General features: G+C 41.4%; 1 protein-coding gene across 4 annotated transcripts in view; it reads left to right on the forward strand.

Moving 5' to 3' along the window:
- Window positions 1-21568, forward strand: part of LSP1 (lymphocyte specific protein 1) — a 105186-nt gene that overhangs the window by 20879 nt on the left and 62739 nt on the right. Inside the window, exon 1 of one of the 4 annotated variants that reach the window (XM_039340461.1) lies at window positions 19082-19196. The exons of the other annotated variants lie outside the window; for them this stretch is intronic. Within the exon in view, the coding sequence (XP_039196395.1) occupies window positions 19138-19196 (59 nt within the window). The 5' untranslated portion in view covers window positions 19082-19137. Of the gene's footprint in view, window positions 1-19081; window positions 19197-21568 lie in introns of those variants that run through there. 4 annotated transcript variants of the gene reach the window in all.

Genomic DNA, 21568 nt, shown 5'->3' on the forward strand with positions numbered 1-21568 from the left:
GTGAAAATATTTACATTGAGTTTTCCTGATTGCTTGGGCAGCAGCTGCAGTTATGCTCCCCCCCCCCACTTTAACTTGTCACAGACCCGAACCAGACTCAATTGTAATAACTTGGCATCTTACAGTGCATTTCCATTTTTTAACATTCTACATGACAGAAAATCTCTGTGGTATCAGAAAATTTTTATAAACATTTTCTTAGGTTTCCTTTTCCCCATCGCTTATTTTTTGTTTGCATTCTCTGGATTTTTCCAGAACCATTCTTGTGGCTAAACACAGGAGATTTTATAAGAGATCAACATGCAGTTAGTCCTATGTACTGACATTATTCATGAAGACAGCCTAATCTATGCCCTTGCATCTACATCCTTGCAATTGTTATTATAATGGGCATGTTTTCAATTGGTTAAGAACACACATTTTCTACATGTCTAAGTTCTTACAGCATTCATCAAGATATTATATTCAATATGGCAAAAGCAAATAATATGGATTTAAAAAGACTAAGGTATAGTAAATTGTAGCAATGGAATAGTACACTCAAGTTTTTAATTTTGTAAGCTGGTTTAATAATTTGGAATTAATAATTAAACAGAATATTATAAGATCCTCTCTGAAGCTCCTTGGCTGCAATATCACTTAAACTTTCCCTCACTAGCAATTTACAGTAATGTTGGAATGGCTGACAATTGTAGTTTAATCTTATCCCTTGTCATGATTTACTTAGTCATAGCCCATTGTTTTCCAGACTGCCAAACTCATAAGATGGATACCTATCCTGAATTTCTACCATTTCCTGGAGATGGCTTAAAAATAGATTCTGGATTGGGATATGATTTTAAGAATCAGATGATTTGAAATCCTATTATAGCATAAAGCAGAGGTCTTCAAACTTGGCCCTTTTATGACTTGTGGACTTCAACTCCCAGAATTCCTCAGCCAGCGTGCCTGAAGATTGCTGGCATAAAGTAATAGAGAGTTTGGAAGTAGTGCCTCTCAAAAGTGCCTTTCTGAGAGGAGAACAGAAATGAAGTGTCATGCCTCTCATCCACATCTATACATTGAGGCATTCTCAGAACAAGAAATAAGATTTGATTTTGTTATCACCCCTTAAAATTACAATATTGGGAAGAAATTGGGAAGGAAATTGAGTCTAGTAACCTGCTTAGAGAAAAAATCTAAATAAAAGCATCCCTGACAGAGGCTGTCTAGCCTTCCTCGAAAAACACCAATGAAAAGAGGCCCATAACCTATTCAGTCATTATAACCATTATTATACCCACTGTTGAATGGCAATTACTATTAAGAAGGTTTTTAGGTCAGCAATGGTCCTATATGGTCCTGGCAGTAATCATATAAGGGACAGGGGCTACTTCAAGCCACTTTGAGTGACTGTCCACTACCATGAGGAACACCTGTCCTTGGAAGGGTCCTGCGTAGTCTATGTGAATCCTAGACCAGGAAGTTTATATAGTTTCCCAGCGATGTACTGGGGCTTGAGGCATTTCAGGTCTGGGCTGTTGGCAAACCTGGCAACCTTTAACTTGAGCTTCAATATCCTTATCAACTCTGGCCATCACAGGTAGCTTCTCGCGAGTGCCTTCATGCTTACTATACCAGGATGTCCCTCATGCAGAGATTCTAAGACTCTCTCCCTTAATGTGTGTGGGACTATGACCCTACTCCCCCATAGAATGCATCCTTTGTAGGCAGACAGCTCATCTTGTCTTCTAAGAAAACTCTGAAACTCTGTTCCAGGAGTTGTTCCTGGCCACCCCTTCACCACCCAGTTCAAAACTCAGCTGAGAGTTTTGTCGGAGGCTGTCTCAGCAGCGTGAAGGGGAGATGCAGGCAAATCCTGAATTGACAGGATGCGTGCAGCAGGTGCGGGGTCTGGTTCTAAATTAGGCAGGGGCAGAGTGCTGAGTGCATCAGTGTGACCCATTTCCTTACCAGGCTTATGGACTAGCCTGTAATTGTAGGCTGACATAAAGATTGACCACCTCAGCATCCTTGGAGACAAGATCTGAGGGGTTTGCTTGTCCGTAGTAAACAGACCAAGAAGAGGCTTGTGGTCTGTAAAGACCATAAATGGGCAACTGTAAAGGAAATTGTGGAATTTCTTTATTCCTGCAGCTATAACTAAAGCCTCCTTATCAATTTGAGCATAATTTCTTTCCGTGGGGGAAAGTGTCCTTGAGTAATAAGATATGGGTGCTTGCTGCCCATTTGCCATTATATGGCTTAGAACTGCTCCTATCCCATATGAGGATGCATCACATGCAATACTGATAGGCAGTTTTTCATTAAAGTGTGTTAACACAGCGTCTGAAGACAGCAGTGATTTGACTGCTTTGAAACGGTTTTCGTGAGTGCTAGTCCACTGCCATGGTGCCCTTTTATCTAAGAGCCTATGTAGAGGCTCTGCTAATGCAGCCTTGTGAGGGAGAAAGGCATGATAAAAGTTAAGTAATCCCAGAAATGCTTGCAGCTCTCCCTTTGACTTTGTTCTGGGAGCCTGCAAAGATCCCTGGCATAAAGTAATAGAGCAGTGGTTCTCAACCTGTGGGTCGGGACCCCATTTGGGGTCGAATGACCATTTCACGGGGGTCGCCAAACACTGCAGTCCGCCATTCCCCCCCCCCTTTTCCTTAGCTGTGCTACTCCCTTTTATTCTATTGGCTTTTGAAAGCCAATAGAATAGACTCTCTTGAATAGAGTCTAATTCTATTGGCTTTCAAAGCCAATAGGAATTGTCCAGGCTGTCTCTGCCCTGCTGAGCCCGCCAAAAGTCCCATTCTGCAAACGGTGCTGCAAGTTGTCTGCAGCGAAGGCGAGCTGTCTGGAAGTTTCCACCCCTCCCTGCTGAGCAACTACTAAAAATGTAAGTAAAAGAGGGCCAGGGGTGGGAGGTGGGAGGCCGGCGGATGCAGGGAGGGTTGCTGGTGCGCGTGGGGCCCGGTGGGTGCCTTACCTCCCTTGGGCTGGGCCAGCTGGTGGCCCAGCCAGTGGTCGGCCTGCGCCATCTCTGCCGCTTGCCAGCTACACCTCAGCCAGCGCAGGGGGCAGCACCAAGCATGTGCGGTGCTCCCGAGCAGGGAAAGTCCTCGACTTACGACCGGTTGGGTAATCCTCGACTTACAACCCGTTGGGTAGTCCTCGACTTATGACCGGTTGGGGTCACGGCATTAAAAAGGTTGAGAACCACTGTAATAGAGAGATTGGAAGTAGCGTCTCTCAGAAGTGCCTTTCTGAGAAGAGAACAGAAATGAAGTGTCATGCCCCTCATCTACATCTATACATTGAGGCATTCTCAGAACAAGAAATAAGATTTGATTTTGTTATCACCCCTTAGAATTACAACATTGGGAAGGAATTGGGAAGGAAATTGAGTCCAGTGACCTGCTTAGAGGAAAAATCTAAATAAAAACATCCCTAACAGAGGCTGTCTAGCCTTCCTCAAAAAACACCAATGAAATCACCATATTCATTCCTGTAACTGAAATCTAAAGAATCGATTTGGGTGGTTACCAGCATCAAATTCCTGGGTGTGCAGTTAACAAGTAGGCTGGCTTGGTCGCTCAGCAGTGAGAAACTGGTGAAGTGGGCACAGCAGCGCCTGCATTTTCTGTGTCGCATGAGAAAAGCACATCTTCCTTTTGTCTTAGAATATCAAAATATCACATTGTCCCCTTGTCCTGACCACTTTCTACAGGGGGACAATCGAGAGCATCCTGTCATACAGCATCACATTTGGAAGCAATACTGCTTCAGAAGGAAGGCGGTGCAGAGAGTGGTGAAAATGGCCGAAAAGATCATTGGCAGTTCCCTCCCTCCCATCCAGGACATAGCACAGAAGCATTGCTTGAGCAGGGTCTGTAAGATCATCTGGGACACTACACATCCTCCTCACAATCTGTTTTCCTTGTTACCTTCTGGGAGGAAGCTTCGTGGTATCTGTAGCAGAACATCCAGATTCAGCCATAGTTTCATTCCATACAGCATTAACCTTGTGAACTCTCAAGTTCCTCCTTCCGTTATATATTCAGGATGGACAGTATTTAATATTTATTTGTTATGTATATGTAGGGGTGTGGGTCTATACATACGTTGTACATAATATGTTTAGGTGTGTGTCATGTATGTGTTTCACTTTGAGAGCAGGCAACTAAATTTCATTTTTGATGTGTGCCGTTGTGCCCACAGTAAAAAAATGACAATAAAGGTTATCTTATCTTATCTTATCTTATCTTATCTATCTTATCTTATCTTATCTTATCTTATCTTATCTTATCTTGTTCCATTCTTGGACACAAAGTCAGTTGGGCAATCTTGGGCCAGTCACTCTTTCTCAACACTAAGAAACAGGCAAGGGTAATCCACTTTTGAATACTTGTGTAGACAACTGCAGGGACTTGTCCAGACGGTAGCCAGGGGTCAACATTGGTTCCAAGGGACCAAAAAATCCATAAATCTATTATTAATTTGCTATAATAAAGAACAGATCTCAATCTTTTTCTGTATGACATTCAGTTATTTGTTGCCTTTCTGTAAACCAGTTGAAATTTATCTGAATTATTCTTAAAATGCATAGATATAATATTCAAGAGGAGACCGACCAAAGTACCTCTTGTGATTTGGAAAGTAAGTTTTAACTGATACAACCTAAATATGTATTTTTCCATGCATATCAGCCTGCTGACTAATATTCAGTTTTTCAGTCAACTATTATTTCATATATTTTGTCACTGATACTATTGTCAGGCCAGATATATTCTGTTCTATATTTGCATATTTGTATGTTTTCTAATGGAAAGCATTACATTTGTCTCTATTAAATTTCATGCTGCTATTTCAGCCCATTTCTCTAACCTATCAAAATCATTTTGAATTTTATTTTGATATTCTAAGACATTAGCTATTCTGCACAATTTTGTGTCATCTGTAAATATAATAAGCAATCTGTCATCCAAGATGGCAATTAAAAATGTTTGAGGAAAAACAAGGCCCAGGAATGAATGCTGCTAATTGGATACTTTTAATTGTCATTCCAAACCATTCATCATTTAATTAGCTTGCTAATCAGAAGATTACAAAATGCTATATCAAATGCATTTGTCAAATTACATTAGATCTTTTTTATTCCCACACTCTACTAAAGTTACTTGATATGAGAGAGAGAGAGAGGGAGGGAGAGAGAGAGAGCTGGTTAGTCTGGAAATAAATGTTACTGTCAAATCTATGCTGATTTCTGATAATTACTGTATTGTTTTCAAGGTGGTTACAATTTTGCAACCTGTTCTTGCTTTATAAAACTAAGATTTGTATCATACTCATCAATGCAATAGACATTTGGTAATAGCTATAAGACAAATTAGAAGTACACACTAACAAATCTTTACCTCTCCATTGGATGGGACCAGCATAGCACATTTTGGTTTACCATAGCCTCATAAAAATATGCAACAACAATAATGCTTTTGGTTCATCACCATAATCAAATCTCAATATACTTTATCACAACCTTAGCATTCTCTTCTTGATAATCAATCACCTGCAATTGGATAACAACTTCCTCAGAATGATCTTTCAGTCTTTTTGCAATCTCCAACCTCCATGAATGTTGAAATATGATCACATAACCACTCTTTCCATTATCTAAAGGAAGCTGAGTTACTAGCCGCTCCAGTGATTGCATTTGAATTATGCACAAGAAAGTTGTGGAAATGAAAATCAGTTTCAGGATTCTAAGGCATCTGTTTTAACTTTGAATTTGGATATGAGCCTGTGTATTGTATCCTACAGTCTAAGCCTAAACCATTCAAATTACCATGGCACATTCCCAAGAAATTCTAGAACTGTAGCTTTTGTGGGATCTCACTTAGCAGTGCTTGAAATAGGTAGGGAAGAATACTCAAACACTGAATGATACGCCTGAAACCCCATCATTTGAATATTACCAGCGATAGAAGGGAAGGGAAAGAAAGAGAAAGGAAAACCATTATGTTTCTTTATTCTGGTTTGGCCAGTAGCCACACTTTAATCTTATTAATTAATAATACTTTCTATTATTCTCATTTATTTGGGGTTACTGTTGTTTCACAAGATCACAGGGAGGGTAATAAAAACCATTGAATGAGCAGGGACAAAATGATGGCCACTATTTTTATTCAAAATACAGATAGCCCTCAGTTTATGACAGTAATTGAGCCCAGAATTGTGGTTGTAAATCATGCCTATTGTTAAGCGGATCATTATATCACCATGCCCAATTTTATGACCTATTCTGCAGCAGTTGTTAAGCAAACATTGTCATAAAGTGAACTCCACAGTTGTTAGGACAATGCCACACTTGTTAAGTGAAGCCATATAACTGTAGGATACTGCCAATGGCCACAAAAAGCAGATGGGTTGCTGAGCACCCAAAAGGTGATTATGTGACTGCAGGGGGGTGGGGGTGGAGAACGGCCAGCAAAATTGAATCCAGGTCATAAGTACCTTTGGGTCCGTTGTAAGTTTGAATGGTCACTAAATGACCTGTCATAAATCAAGGACTACCTCTGTGTTAATTCTACTAGAAGCATAATGAGCTTAGTTTTTACCTGCAGAAAACTATGCCATTCAAAAACCAACATCTTCCCACTGATTTTTTTTTTCTATACAATCTTGGAGGGCCTTGGAAATTGGATAAATGTGACAAGATTGCCACATGCAGTTTAGAGGCCATGTGTTTCTCACCTCCTGTTCAATCCCCTTGTTCCCTAATTTGGCAGGCATGGAATATAACTTTCATCCCAATATGAAGGAATGGATAATTCAACTCACAGGGAGGGTACAAAATTAGAGAAAGTTGTTTTAGATCCTATAATCCAAGCACTATTTATAAATTCTCCTTGGATTTTAATTGGAAATTAGAGTAACACAATAAAGCCTTTCCCTCTCTGTTGTATAGCCATGTTGTCACCTATTTCTACAGGAGAGTCCCCATCTGTGTTTTTCCTCTGAAACTATGTCCCTATGTGACTGTTACTGATATTGCCTGAACAAATAAGCTCCTTTTGAATTGGTTCTCATTGTTTCCTGAGGTTTCAAGGCCAACTGATGTGGCTAACATTCACTATACAGTTATTTTGATCACATTCAACAACCCAGATTGCCCTAAGCATGGAGTGTGCTGGAAGTTGCCCTGATAATAACCTGGCATTACAGGTTTTCTTCACAAGCTCAATCCATCGTATAAAATGAATTTACTCTTTCAAGGTGTAAATGTTCCTCCTCTGCACACTTATCTGTCTCATCTAAAGTCACCTAGACAACTCCCTTACCTTACAGAGCTATTACAGATTCAATGATCAAAATGTCAACCAAAGCACATGGAACAAAACACTTCTCTTCTTATTTTTTTCAAATTTATTTATTAGATTTTTTTTATCCCTCCTTTATTACTTTATAAGTAACTCAAGGCAGTGAACATACATAATATTCCCTTCTCCTCCTCTTTTCTCCTCAACAACAACTTAATGAGGTGGGTTGGGCTGAGAGGGATGGAGGGACTGTCCCAAAGTTATCCAGCTGGCTTTCACGCCTAAGGTGGGACTAGAACTCAGAGTCTTCTGCTTTTTAGGTCAGCAGTTTAACCACTACTCCAAACTGGCTCTTCTTTTACTTTTAATTACAATTCTGCTTGCTAAAATGGTGAATGAAGAATGCAGAAGCTTTGGCTATAAAGGTAAATGAAAGAAAGATATTCAGCATACGTTTGTAAAAAAAATAATCACAAAAGATAGTTTCTCACTATTAGTTTGCTAAGCTGATCACCTCTAGATCACCAGTTTATTTTTCTCTTCTCCCTAAAATCCCAAAACGTTTTTTAGCTTGTTGAGGCTTCCTTGGTGCTCTCTGAGCTTGGTTGTTTTCTTGCAGATGTTTCATTACTCAAACTAGGTAACATCATATTTCAACCCTGAAGTATAAATAGTCTCCTTTATTGACCAGCTTGTTGTGCTAGCTGTTACGATGAGCTATTACTGTGCATTTAACTTCATATTTTTTCAACATTTCCTGAAATACTTGTTGCATTTTATCTCATTGCCTGTCCTTTTCCTCTCCCCTAGGTACAAATTAATCAGAGCTTGGTCTTCTGTGCTTGTTCCTCATAGAATGTATAACCTATCCTTTCTCTGTTTGTAATACACAGTGACTTTGTAGATACAAATGAATATGTTAACATTTAGGGGTACTGAATGCTGTTTCTCAGTGTAGAATAAATTAGTTAACCTTCAGTCTTTACAATCCTGAGTTTATCAGAGTTGGTTTAGGGCAGTGGTGGCGAACCTATGGCACGCGTGCCAGAGGCGGCACTCAGAGCCCTCTCTGTGGGTATGCGCGCCATGCCCCAGAGATGGCAACCGTCCCTCTTCAACCAGCCGCCCGTTAACTCGCCAAGGTCCCACGTGGCTGGATGCATCCCAGCACCCATGCGCTTGCTGGCCTCTGTGTGCAGGGGCCGATGGTGTCAGGCAGCAGCTGTCCCGGCCCCTGCCTCACTTTGCCCTGTGACAATGGCACTCCACCCTGCCTCGCCTTGCCTCGCCTGTCCTCCTGCTCACCGCCGCACCTGCCAGAGACTCCCTGGATCTCTCCCAACCTTGCCCAGCTCCCACAGGCATACCTCCCCAAGAGCAACATTGAGGTGATCACGCCTACCTTGGCCACACCCACCCAATCTGCCATGACCACCACAGCCATGCCCATCCAGTGGGCACCTGGCGATAAATAAGTGGGTTTTGGGTTGCAGTTTAGGCACTTGGTCTCTAAAAGTTTCGCCATCACTGGTTTAGGGGAGTATGCCCTTGATGAGTACAAGTTTGGAGTCTGTCCTAGTGCCAGGCTGTTCTATCTTAGAACAGAAACAATACTGGGAAAAAGAGACTACTGAAGAAATAGTGAGAGCAGCACCTCAAAGCTCCACTTTCATAGAGATTAATTAAGTTCTAGGCTCTTCAACTTAATGAAAAGAATTGTATTACATTCAAAGGTTAGCAAGTCTTGTCTAGAGTAGCACAAGCATAATCATTTATATTTTTATTCTTAGAAGGAAAAAAAAAGGATCATTGCCTTTACTTCTATAGGAAAGTTAACTTCACTGGGGATGAAAAAGAAAGTTGTCACCTAGGCCAAAATAACTTCTTGGCTGATTTGTAAGCAGCTTCTTACAAAGCATATCTCTATCTTAATTTGCTTTCAGAAGAACTAAACGTTTGGAAGATATTGGAACAATCTTTAAAAATTATTATAACTCTACTGTTTTTTTTTCATTTAATGATAAGTGTGATCAAAGTGGAATAGGAAGCTTTCTCATAATCTTCTCCATTTAACTTTAATTGTTTCCCATTCCATGGCTGAAACAGAGCTAGAGGCATGGTCTCATATTTATTGATGGTGCTAGATAGTGAAATATAGATTCAGCCAAAATATTAGCGACGTATGTTGCCACTTTAACACACAGAGTCAGCCAGAAATTTCTGATATAGGGAGAAAATGGTAAACAGGGAACTGATTAACAAAATAAATAGAAAATGCCCTTGAAAAGACAAAAGATGTGGAAAAGTCAGATAAGTTAAACATTTTCAAAAAAATGGTCTGCTGTCAAAGGGATAAAGAGAAATTCAATAAAAGTTATTTGTCTGTATTTCAGAAAAAATCTGGCTCTGCTCTGAATAGCTTCTCAATTATTTTATTGCTTCCTGACTGCCATTAAAGATCAAATCTCTCTCTCTCTCTCTCTCTCTTTCCATTATGTTGTATTCTATCCACTTCTCTCCCTTTTTGCTTTTTGTGAGCTATGCTGAAAATTTGGCAGGATCCATGTACTGATGCCTTCCAGTTTGAGGACTTTAATTCACCATGGAGCTGCTCAGATTTCTTGGAGCATAAACCACATTATTCCCACCCAACATAACAAGGGCTGCTAAAAGACCCATGATTTTTACCTATCAGATTGCTAAAGATAAATGAAATGTTGCAATCTCAGAAATACATTGACTTTTCTCCACTTATCAGTAACTATCAAAAAGATAATTTAGAGAAGATAATTTAAAAGTGTTAACTAAAAAGGGCCATTAGGCTAGCTAAGGAAATATCTAAATAGAGACTTGGTACTTAATAATAATAATAATAGTAGTAGTAAAGTTGGAAGGGATCTTGGAGGTCATCTAGTCCAACTCCCTGCTCAGGCAGGAAACCCTACACCATTTCGGACAAATGGCTGTCCAGTCTCTTCTTAAAAACTTCCAGTGTTGGAGCATTTACTGCTTCTGGAGGCAGGCTGTTCCACTGATTAATTGTTCTCACTGTCAGGAAGTTTCTCCTTAGTTCTAGGTTGCTTCTCTCCTTGATTAGTTTCCACCCGTTGCTTCTTGTCCTGCCTTCAGGTGCTTTGGAAAATAGCTTAATTCCCTCTTCTTTATGGCAGCCCCTGAGATATTGGAATACTGCTATCATGTCCCCCCTTGTCCTTCTCTTCGTTAAACTAGACATACCCAATTCTAGCAACCGTTCCTTATATGTTTTAGCCTCCAGTCCCCTAATCATCTTTGTTGCTCTTCTCTGTACTCTTTCTAGAGTCTCAACATCTTTTTTACATCGTGGTGACCAAAACTGGATGCAGTATTCCAAGTGTGGCCTTACCAAGGCATTGAAGAGTGGTATTAATACTTCACGTGATCTTGATTCTATCCCTCTGTTAATGCAGCCTAGCACTGTGTTGGCCTTTTTGGCAGCTGCAGCACACTGCTGGCTCATATTTAGGTGATTGTCTACTAGGACTCCGAGGTCCCTCTCACAGTTACTACTATTGAGCATGGTGCCACCTATGCTGTACTTGTGCATTTGGTTTTTCTTGCCTAAATGTAGAACCTTGCTTTTTTCACCATTGAATTTCATTTTGTTAGTTAGTGCCCAGTGTTCAAGTCTGTCCAGATCCTTCTGTATCTTAAGCCTGTCTTCTGGAGTGTTGGCTATTCCTTCCAGCTTGGTGTCGTCTGCAAATTTGATGAGTTCCCCATCTATCCCTTCATCCAAATCGTTGATGAAGATGTTGAAGAGCACTGGGCCCAGAACAGAGCCCTGGGGCACCCCACTACACACTTCCCTCCATGTAGATGTGGTTCCATTGAGGACCACACGCTGAGTATGGCTGGTCAGCCAGCTACGGATCCATCTGGTGGTGATTCTGTCTACCCCACATTTTTCTATCTTATCAAGTAATAGGCTGTGTTCTACTTTATCAAATGCCTTACTGAAGTCCAAGTAAATTATGTCCACAGCATTCCTCTGATCCACTAATTTTGTCACTTGGTCAAAGAATGCAATAAGATTTGTCTGGCATGATCTACTTTTTGACAAACCCATGTTGGCATTTAGTAATGACTTTGTTTGCCTCTAGGTGTTCGTTGATTCGTTGTTTGATTATCTTTTCCAGGATCTTCCCAGGTATTGAGGTCAGGCTGATAGATCTGTAATTTCCTGGATCCACTTGTGAGGGACCCAGAGAAAATCCTGCACTGAGATTTACCTATACCTGAGTTGGTAGTTGCTTTTGCTACAACTTCCCTGTTTATACTGAAATACTGTATGATTTTCAGGGGGAAATATGATCTCTCTTACTTACATATAGGATTGCATTGGTAGTGACTTATTGGTTTTTAGTCTTCAAATCCCTTCCCCTGAGGCAACATGGCAAATGTGGAAAAGTAGTTTAAGGTTCACAGTGAAATGTAACAGTTTCTTTACAAAAAAAAAAAAAAAGGAAACCAGGAAGTTGATGACATTCCCAATGTATAAAAAACATTTTCCAAAGTTAGTCTAGCATCTTTTATTTTATAAATATGTTACACAGTCTTGAATTAATATGGCTTGGAGCCATGAAGGTAATTTGGAAGCCATATGACTTCATTAACATATGATATTGGTTGGAAAGAACCTGTTACAAAATCTGTCGTTTTATACAAACGCTTTTGAGCTTTCCTCATATCCTGAAAAGCTAGTGTATATACAGTTGTACATGATGCCACAGGGAAAAATTATCGGAAGTTTAGAGGGAGAGATTTTATTACAATATTGAAAACATCCCATTACTTTACTCTTTCTTTTTTTCAGTTGGAGCCGAGGAAGTGATAGAAGTACTTAACTGCTTTATGCCTGGATGCCATGAAATATTGGATAGTCCACATAAATTAGACCATCTGTTGGCTTAGGGGTGTTTTTCTAGTTTTTTTAATCCCACCTTTTTTTCATATACAGCGCAAGGTAGTGAACATACCAGTACTCTTTCTTATTTTCCCCACAACAATAATTCTGTGAGATGAATTGGACAGAGAAAGAGCAATGGGCTCAAAGACACCCAATCAGTTTTTCATGCCTAATATGGGATTAGAATTCACAGTTTCCTCATTTCTAGCCCAGCTTCTTAACCACTATGTCAGACTGGTTCTCTAACTCTAGCTCTTTGGTAGGATAAGGCATTCCAAGATTCACATTGCAACTTGTTACAAATCAAGAAACCCTCATTCTGAAACCAAAATTAACAATCTGGATATATCTTTGGACCAGCATTGTTTCTAAAGTGTCCAGATGACTTTTACCATGTTTTAATTATTTGGGAATATAGAATAGAATCCACATTTTACATATAACCATTTATGGAAAGTATGAGACAAGCATCATTTGATATATCCAAACAACTTATTTATCTTGTCCATTCCTGAGCAGGGGTGGAACCAAAATTAATATGTAGCCATTTGTTTATGCAAGAAATCATAATTTTACTACATTGGCTCTCATAGGATGCACCCATTTTAAAAACTGGATCCAATTGACTGGTTATTTTTCTTGACCACCCATATGTCATCCTGAACTGCCATTGTGGTGATAGCATTTATTTGCTTAGGACTTGAGTTTATTGGCTCAGTCATGCTTGCTCAGTGACCACAGACAGTGTTTGAGAAAGTTCTTGACTAGGGGGCTGGAGGCTAAAACATATAAGGAACGGTTGCTGGAATTGGGTATGTCTAGTTTAATGAAGAGAAGGACGAGGGGGGACATGATAGCAGTGTTCCAATATCTCAGGGGCTGCCACAAAGAAGAGGAAGTCAAGCTATTCTACAAAGCGCCTGAAGGCAGGACAAGAAGCAATGGGTGGAAACTAATCAAGGAGAGAAGCAACCTAGAACTAAGGAGAAACTTCCTGACAGTTAGAACAATTAACCAGTGGAACAATCTGCCTCCAGAAGCTCCAACACTGGAAGTTTTTAAGAAGAGACTGGACAACCATTTGTCCAAAATGATATAGGGTTTCCTGCCTGAGCAGGGGGTTGGACTAGATGACCTCCAAGGTCCCTTCCAACTTTATTATTATTATTATTATTATTATTATTATTATTATTATTATTATTATTATTATTATTATTATTATTACTATGTAGGTAGCAGAACCTCATACCCCATACCATTTGCCTGTGATAGTCTAATACATACTAATATCTCTGATACTATAGTATTGCATTTTTTTGTGAATGTGCAGCATGCAAGTCCTATGTGGATAGTATTATACTGCATATGTCCTACCCTGAGGTCAGTCTGTTGCACCATGTAATAGAGGAAAATACTTTCCATTGTCAGGGTTGAAATTAGATTCAACTTCTATATAAGAGTTTGGAGATGGAGTTATCTTGTCTTCCTCCTCGGGTTTTTCGGTATTATCAACCAAGTAAATTCCATTCATCATCAAAATCTATGGTGATTACTTTGAATCTAAGTAAGGTTAAGGAGTTTAAAGTGTTTATTTGTTTATTGATATTAGTTTCATCTATTTATTTCTTTAGTTAGTTGTATGGTACCAAATCTGTTAGATATATCATGGTTTGCAACAGTATATAACACAATAAAACATTCATGGTAAAGTGGCAATTTGCAAGATAGTTGTATATGCATAGAGAAGAAGAAAAAATGATTTTTAAAGCATGAGGTTTTGGTTACTTAGCTGCCCTAAGAAAAAAGAGAGAGAAAGAAAAATAACTTTCTTCTAGTTGATCTTTTCTGTTTTGTATTTTAGCAAATATAGAGAATGTCTTCTTAATTTTTTTTGGTTCAAAAGCTAATTTTCATAGAGAACACTCCGTTTCATTGACTAGAACTCATACATACATATGGGTGTCTCTGAGAAAAGGCTGAGCTAGTGATGAGTTTTGCTTAGATACTTCAGTCTTCTTGCCAAACATGTTTTAGCTTTCTGATGATTTTGCAACCACCCCCACATAGCAAAAGAATTGTGTAATAGAAGGAGGCTGGTGTGCCTTTCACTCTTGGGGACTTTCTCCCTCCCACCACAAAGCCTGATTCACTTCCTCCCTTGAAGTTTCTCTTACCTTGAAACACTTCCTTTTTTGTGGGGGAGCAGATGAGTAGCTCCCCCGTGTCTTCTTGGTTTGGCTGTATATTTACTGGAGGGGTTACTGTGCAGAATCCCCTCCCCAATGTCCATTTCCTCACATTTTACACTACATTAAAGAGGCCTGTAGCAATTGAAAAATACTTTCTTTTGCGAGGCATCTGCAGTGAATGTTTATCTTTTTCTGCTATAAGCCATCCCAGAAATCTATCCCTATTTTTTTTTTCAATTACCAGGAGAAGACAAAATCATTTCTGTCTTTTGCTTTTTCAGCAGCAAAGATGGAGAGAATGACAGAAGAAGGATACCTTTTTACCTTTGCCATAAGGACTGGTATCAATAGAGGGCCAGTTGTAACTAATGGGCCAAGGTATTTTGCTATCTGAACAAGCAAACAAACGAACAAAACAAACAATAAGAAAATTGATAAGAACCTTGGAGGCCTTCTAGTCCAATTCCTTGCACAAGCAGGAGTCCCCTATATCATTTCAACAAATGGCCGTCCAATCTCTTTTTAAAAGCCTGCAGTGATGGAGAACCCATAACAAAAAATATCCCAAATGACAAAAGTATCCCAAAATAGTGCCCATCTCTCATTGTACAAAAGCTCACCAGATTAGTTGTCACACTAGTTGTTCTAATACCATCTACTTTTAATATACCTCAGGGCAGTTTAGAGATTGCAAGGTGCTTTATATGGAGCACATGCAGCTTTCACTTTGCTCTTATGATCCTCCCATAGAATTCATGCCCTCCCATAGCATCTCATTCTGCCTAATGCAGAACCATCTCTAATCCTCCTTCTCTATTACAGTACTGTTTTTCTTGGTTGCTGACAGAGGATAAGAGGCAATTTTACCGAGGAGATGGTTGTATGAAACAGATTAGGACTTAGTTTAGCTTCAACTGTATCATGGTGAGGGGTTCTATGGCAGTATTATTGCTGTTGGAGTAATATTACTCTCAATTGTGACAATAGGACATCATCTAATTATCCTGATTTACCTATGTGTGTTCCCCCCCCCTTCATCTGAGGCAGGTGTATTAGTCCTCTTTACCATCAAACTCCACTGAGCATTCTGTGTAAGAGTTTCATAGATTGTTTAATCTAGCAGCTCCAGAGGGGATTAGAATGAGAAAGTCCATCTTATATGCTTTTCTCGTGTTGTATTAAATCTTTTTTTTTAAGAATTAAAAAAGAGGTGAGAGTACACTCAGAAGAGCTTTGCTTAATCTGAGTTGAAATAGGGAGCAAAAGATCTGAACTGGGAGTCTTACTCCACATGTAAGTGAGAAAGAAGGGAAAAGGAGAAAATAGTGGCTAAGTGGGCTCATGTGTATTTTACCTTTTATGGAATTAATGTTTCCACTGATTTGCCTTCACTATCTAGTCTCATCACCAAATTGAAATTTTTCCTTGGTCATAAATGTTCTATAAGCTTAGGAAATGCATGTGCTGTGAAAAATTGTTGGGCATTTAGCTCCATAAGCTGTCTAAAAATTGAGGGGAAATGGTGTTAGAGTAGGAGGGGGTGATTGAAAGAAATATTTCTGTATATTTAGTATTACTCAGGTGGGAACTAGATAAAATATTACAGGCCATTTACAACACACCTTTAACATGAGGTTGGCTTGTTTATGTGATTCTAAACCATGGTTAGTTTATGGTTGGATAAATTTACTCAGTTTTGTTCAACTATGGGTTAGAGCAGACACAAGGCCCGGGGGCCGGATGCAGCCCACAATGTGGTTTCATATGGCCTGCGAAGCCATCCTGGAAACAGTGCGGAAATGGCCCCCACTGCCTTGGCCCCAGCCCAGGTCGTCCAGGAGCCAATGTACAATTTTGTGGTGGCAATCTATGCTGAAACACATTCAGTCTTAGCTCCACAAGGCTGCCTGGAGGAACATTGTGAGGAATGAAGAAATGCACCATCGCCTGGAAGTGGCCAGCAAATGGCCCTCGCCTACTTCACATATCTGGCTTGATGGGCTCTGGGGGATGGGTTTCAGCAGGCAGTGGGGTGCTGTCCTCACAGCGCGAAAAAGCTGAGTCAGGTGGTGCAAATCCCAAAAGAAGCGCACCACTGCTCAACCCCCAGCCTTCCCGATTTCAGCAGGCAGCAATGTGCAAAGCTGGTGAGCTTCGCACTGCCCGGCTCAGCCTCTTGGCGCTGTGAGGAAGCGCCCCGCTGCCTGCTGAAACCAGACAGGCTAGGGGCTGGGTGGCATCATGCTTCTTTTTGGATTCGCGCTGCCTGGCTCCGGGAAGCCCACGGCATCATCTAGCCCTCCTCACATGGCCTGAGAGGAACAGTGAGGCTCTTCCAGTGGACCATGCCTTGGCACTTGCCCTGGTCCCACCCCCTTCTGCCAGAGACCCTCAGATCTGTCCCACTCCTGCCCAGGCCCCCACAGGCACCCTTGACGTGAACGATAAAGAGCTGGCCATGCTCACCCAGTAGGCCACACCCACTCCAGCCACACCCACCCAATAGGCCATGACCACCCTACCCGGCCCCCTGAGGACAACCACAATGCTGATGCGGCCCTCAGTGAAATTGAGTTTGACACCCCTGGGTTAGAGCACTGTGTGAACACAGCCCCAATCTCCACAAGCCACATTTACCAGGATTTCAAGATACAGCCTTCTGCTTCTCAACATTCCTGGCAATTGTGATGCTAGTATAACTCATGCTATTGTTTTTTGAACCCAGTCCTCAACTCCTACCCCAGATTTGCCATGCTTGTTATGATTATGCCAGGTGTCAATACTTTTTCTTCTCAGCAAAGTCAGCTTTTCACATTCCTCTCTGCCCCTCCTCAGTTTGCTATGAGTTCTGCTGCATACCAGTCTATAATAAGAACATGGTGACTGTTGGTCCATAGTTCCATTTCATTCCCATCTTTGCTGGTGATGGCTTGACACTCTGGTTTTAGCCTTTAAGTGGATAACTCCAGGGCAAATTTTTTGAAGCCAGTGGAATTGCTTTAGGCTATATTTTGGAAGCAAATTTGTATGTTATTTGTTGAGGAATCTGTATATTCTGTTTGAGATTAAGGATAATACTTGCTTTAACTCCAGGGAATGAGGAAAGGACTATTAACCCTTTGTAAAAACATATATCTGCCCTACTCAAATCTAGAATCCACAGGATAAGTTGGCATATTGAGCCCAAAACTAGCCAACGTTTGGTAATTTTGACCCAGTATGTTGTTTGAGGACAGTTAAGGGTGTCATGCAAATCAAGAAAATTGGGTTGGTTTGATGAAATTATTAGTTAAAGAATTACAAGTCTTCGGATTGTTAGCAAAGCCACAGAAAAGGATGGATAACTAGATTTGAGGCAATAGCCTTCTTTAAATACACAAATGTTCCTTAGCATGCAGTTGACTGTATTTGTCATTATTAGAATGAGAAGTGGTTGGTGGCATAGTCCAAATTTACAGATAGTCAATAAGGTGAGCTGCTGTGAAACTGAAAATTGGAAGTGCTAATCCTTTTACCACATCTTCAACAAATATTGGTACAGATAAATTCTTCTTATAGCCATCAAATTAACCCCATGGCAAGGCTGCTTTAAAAAAACCTTCTGTATTAACTTTTCAACACATAAAGAGGCTATTTCCCCATCTCAGAATAAAGAATTGTATTTCTCTAGATGTCTATGGAGATTCTCAATCATGCACATCATGGTTGTTTGATTTCTTTAACTGTTTCCTATGGGAAAATCCTACATTTTTTTTTTTAACTACACCTACTTTGGAAATCCACACAGGGAGCAGTGGCTGCATGGATGTGGAACACAGCCATTCTACATATGCATGCATGTTAATTCATGGACCTGTTGAACCTTTACGTTCTGCAATGAAGTGCTTCCTCTGGAGAAATTAGGGAACGCTGCTCAATAGCCCCAAATTCAGTTGTATTGCCTTGGATCAGACTAGAATAGCTTTCTGTTAGTTCCAATCTTGGCCAAAGCTTCAGCAATATCTGGTGGACTTGGACAGGCTTACATCCATGCATTGGAAGAACTCCACAGGACATCTTTAGATGCTGGTTGGTCCTGCTCTTAAGAGAAAGCGTCTCTGATCCGGCTTGACATTCTTAACAAGTAAACTTTGGATTTTGATAGAATGGAAGGAAAAGTATGTATCTTTGTTCTCTGGCAAAACTGTAACTTCCCAGCGTGTGTTTTTAGCGATCAGATGGGAGCAAAGGATTTCTTTGTCTCTGGACAGTTTTCCAAAAGATCCTTGCCCCCCCCCCCCAATGTTTCTTCTAGTTTGAGAAGGAGGGCGTCGAGGTGAAACAAGGGGCGTATTAGAACGCGAGTGGGATAGCGGGCTTAGAGAAACAAAAGGAAACCAGCTGCAGAACTTCCTGAACCGGGGGGGGGGGGAAAGAGTGAGACAGGGAAGAGAGTGAGAGAGAAAAAGAGAAAGAGAGAGAGGAGGGAGGAAGGGAGGGAGGGAGGGGGAGAGAGAGAGAGAGAGAGAGAGAGAGAGAGAGAGAGAGAGAGAGAGAGAGAGAGAGAGAGAGAGAGAGAGAGAGAGAGAGAGCGCCAGTCCACAGTAACTAACAAGACACTTAAAAGCTGGGGTAGGGATTGGGGTGGGGGTGGGCAGAGAAGAAGGCGGGTTCGCAGGCAGGAGTTCCGTCTGCTCCACATTCATTGTCGCTCACCATGACCAGTGCGATCTTGAGGCGGAATTCCAGCAAACAGGGCTTGCAGAATCTCATAAGGTAAGCCCTTACCTGTCCGCGGCGAAGAAGGGGGGGGGGACACACCGACCGCTGGTTTGTTTTTTGTGTGTGTGTGTGTGTGTGTGTGTGTGTGTGTGTGTGTGTGTACGTGGACTCAGGAGCTGAATCCCTCACCTACCCTCTGCGGTCTCGAGCTTCTCTGCGTTCGCTAGGAAGGCTCCCCGATATCTGAACTGGGTCTGGGCAAGCAGCTCCGTCGTTTTGCAAGGCGGCGATGTCCAGCCTGTGGCCAACGCATTCCTGCAGGCAGGCAGAACGGGCATCGGGACGCGGCGAGAAGGGGGAGCGGGAGAGAGGTGGACATTTAGGGATCTCTTTCCCTGAAAACACCTCCAGAGAATCGTCGCCGGCTCCTGGCTCTTGGCCTTGGTAGTGACACTAACCCGGCGTCTGGAGCGAAAATCGCGTGGAGGAAAGGGAGGTGGATCTCGCCCTTGACGCTCATTTGAAGGGGGACTTGTGGGGGGGGGGAGCTGGAGCTGGTGGTTGATGGCTAAACTCCCCAGGGCAAATCCTCGGAAGAGGCAGTCTTTCATCGGTTTGAAAGACGGGGTTTTCATCTCTGGGGAACTCTTCCCGTGAACCACGATGGATTTCATTTCTAAGCGAGGCAAGGTGAACTGGAGTTCTCTTCCGAGACTGCCTTACGGCGGCCCGCAGCCCTGCGCGCTGAAGGGAGTCCAAAAGAATGTAACAAGTTACTTCTGGGCGCGTAAGCGGTGGGCAGAGGGGTTGCAAAGTTAATTTAAAAAGAGAAAAGAAAAGAGGACTAAATAACTGCACTACGGTTTACCTTCGGTTGTAAAGAGAAGGGGTAATAAGGTGCAGTCCATGGTGCCTTCATCTGGGACCAAAATGACAGATCTTCCTGAATAGTGACCATTTGCTAACTAGTTTGTGGGCTTCTCTCTCCCTCTCTCGCTCCATGTTTGTATGTGTACACACACACACACACACACACAAAACCACACACACACACACACCATTGTCTAAAACTAAGAGTGTATTCAAAAACAGATTTTAACAAGCTTATTGCATAGTGCTTTGGACAGATCTATCACGGACATTTAATAGAGAGTTCATTCATTTCTTATTGCTGGTTAGTTAATTAAATAATGTTGACCCAGCAGGAAATCCAACTTTAAACAGGGGGAAATCATCTGGTCCAGGACAGAGAAGAATGTCTGTCCTGAGATTGCTTTTCCCACTCTCCCTATCTTTGGTCCTCCCCCATCACAGCACAGTTGGCTAGTAATACTGTGAATCACCACCCCACCCATCTGAAGTGCACCAATTGGGGCAGGCTAATTAAAACAGTTTGGCCAGGCAAGACATAGCAGATGGCATCTATTGTATGGCAAATCACTGCTTAAGCATATTTCATTTGTTTGGAAACATTGACAACATGGTGAATTTTTACATCCTTATGGAAGTGTGAGAAGCTTCTTGACCATGTGGGGTGCCTTTGAGCAGTGTCCATATGGTTAAAGATCTTCACACTCAGGTTCTCATGCAGTTCCTGGACACCACTGATCAGGCTGGTTACAAGTTTTAATGTATTTACTCTACTTTAGCATCTCTTTCAAAGAGTATCCAAAAAGAAATATGTCTTTGTCAATGATGGCACTTCTTCTTCTTCTTCTTCTTCTTCTTCTTCTTCTTCTTCTTCTTCTTCTTCTTCTTCTTCTTCTTCTTCTTCTTCTTCTTCTTCTTCTTCTTCTTCTTCTTCTTCTTCTTCTTCTTCTTCTTCTTCTTCTTCTTCTTCTTCTGCTTCTTCTTCTTCTTCTTATTCTTCTTCTTCTTCTTCTTCCTCCTCCTCCTCCTCCTCCTCCTCCTCTTCTTCTTCTTCTCTTCTTCTTCTTCCTCTTCCTCTTCTTCCTCCTCCTCCTCCTCCTCCTCCTCCTCCTCCCCCTCCTCCTCCTCCTCCTCCTCCTCCTCCTCCTTCCTCCTCTTCTTCTTCTTCTTCTTCTCTTCTTCTTCCTCTTCCTCCTCCTCCTCCTCCTCCCCCTCCTCCCCCCCTCCCCCTCCTCCTCCTCTCCTCCTCCTCTCTCCTCCTCTTCTTCTTCTTCTTCTTCTTCTTCTTCTTCTTCTTCTTCTTCTTCTTCTTCTTCTTCTTCTTCTTCTTCTTCTTCTTCTCGGTACCCTTGGTGGCTTACAAAATGAAAAGAGAACTATGCAACCAGGCCAGAAAAAGATGAGTATGGTGCTAAGGAATGCAGCTCTGTGAAAAAAAAAAAAAAAAGATTTATCTGAACCCATTCTCTATGTGTTATTCCTCCCTGGGTAGATTTTTGTCTCTCTATTTTTATGTGTATAAAATATTGTTTCTCATTTGTCTACTTATGCAACTG

Source organism: Crotalus tigris, unplaced genomic scaffold (genome assembly GCF_016545835.1).
Source record: "Crotalus tigris isolate CLP2741 ecotype Arizona unplaced genomic scaffold, ASM1654583v1 scf7180000017749.438534, whole genome shotgun sequence".
Classification (NCBI taxonomy): Eukaryota; Metazoa; Chordata; class Lepidosauria; order Squamata; family Viperidae; genus Crotalus; species Crotalus tigris.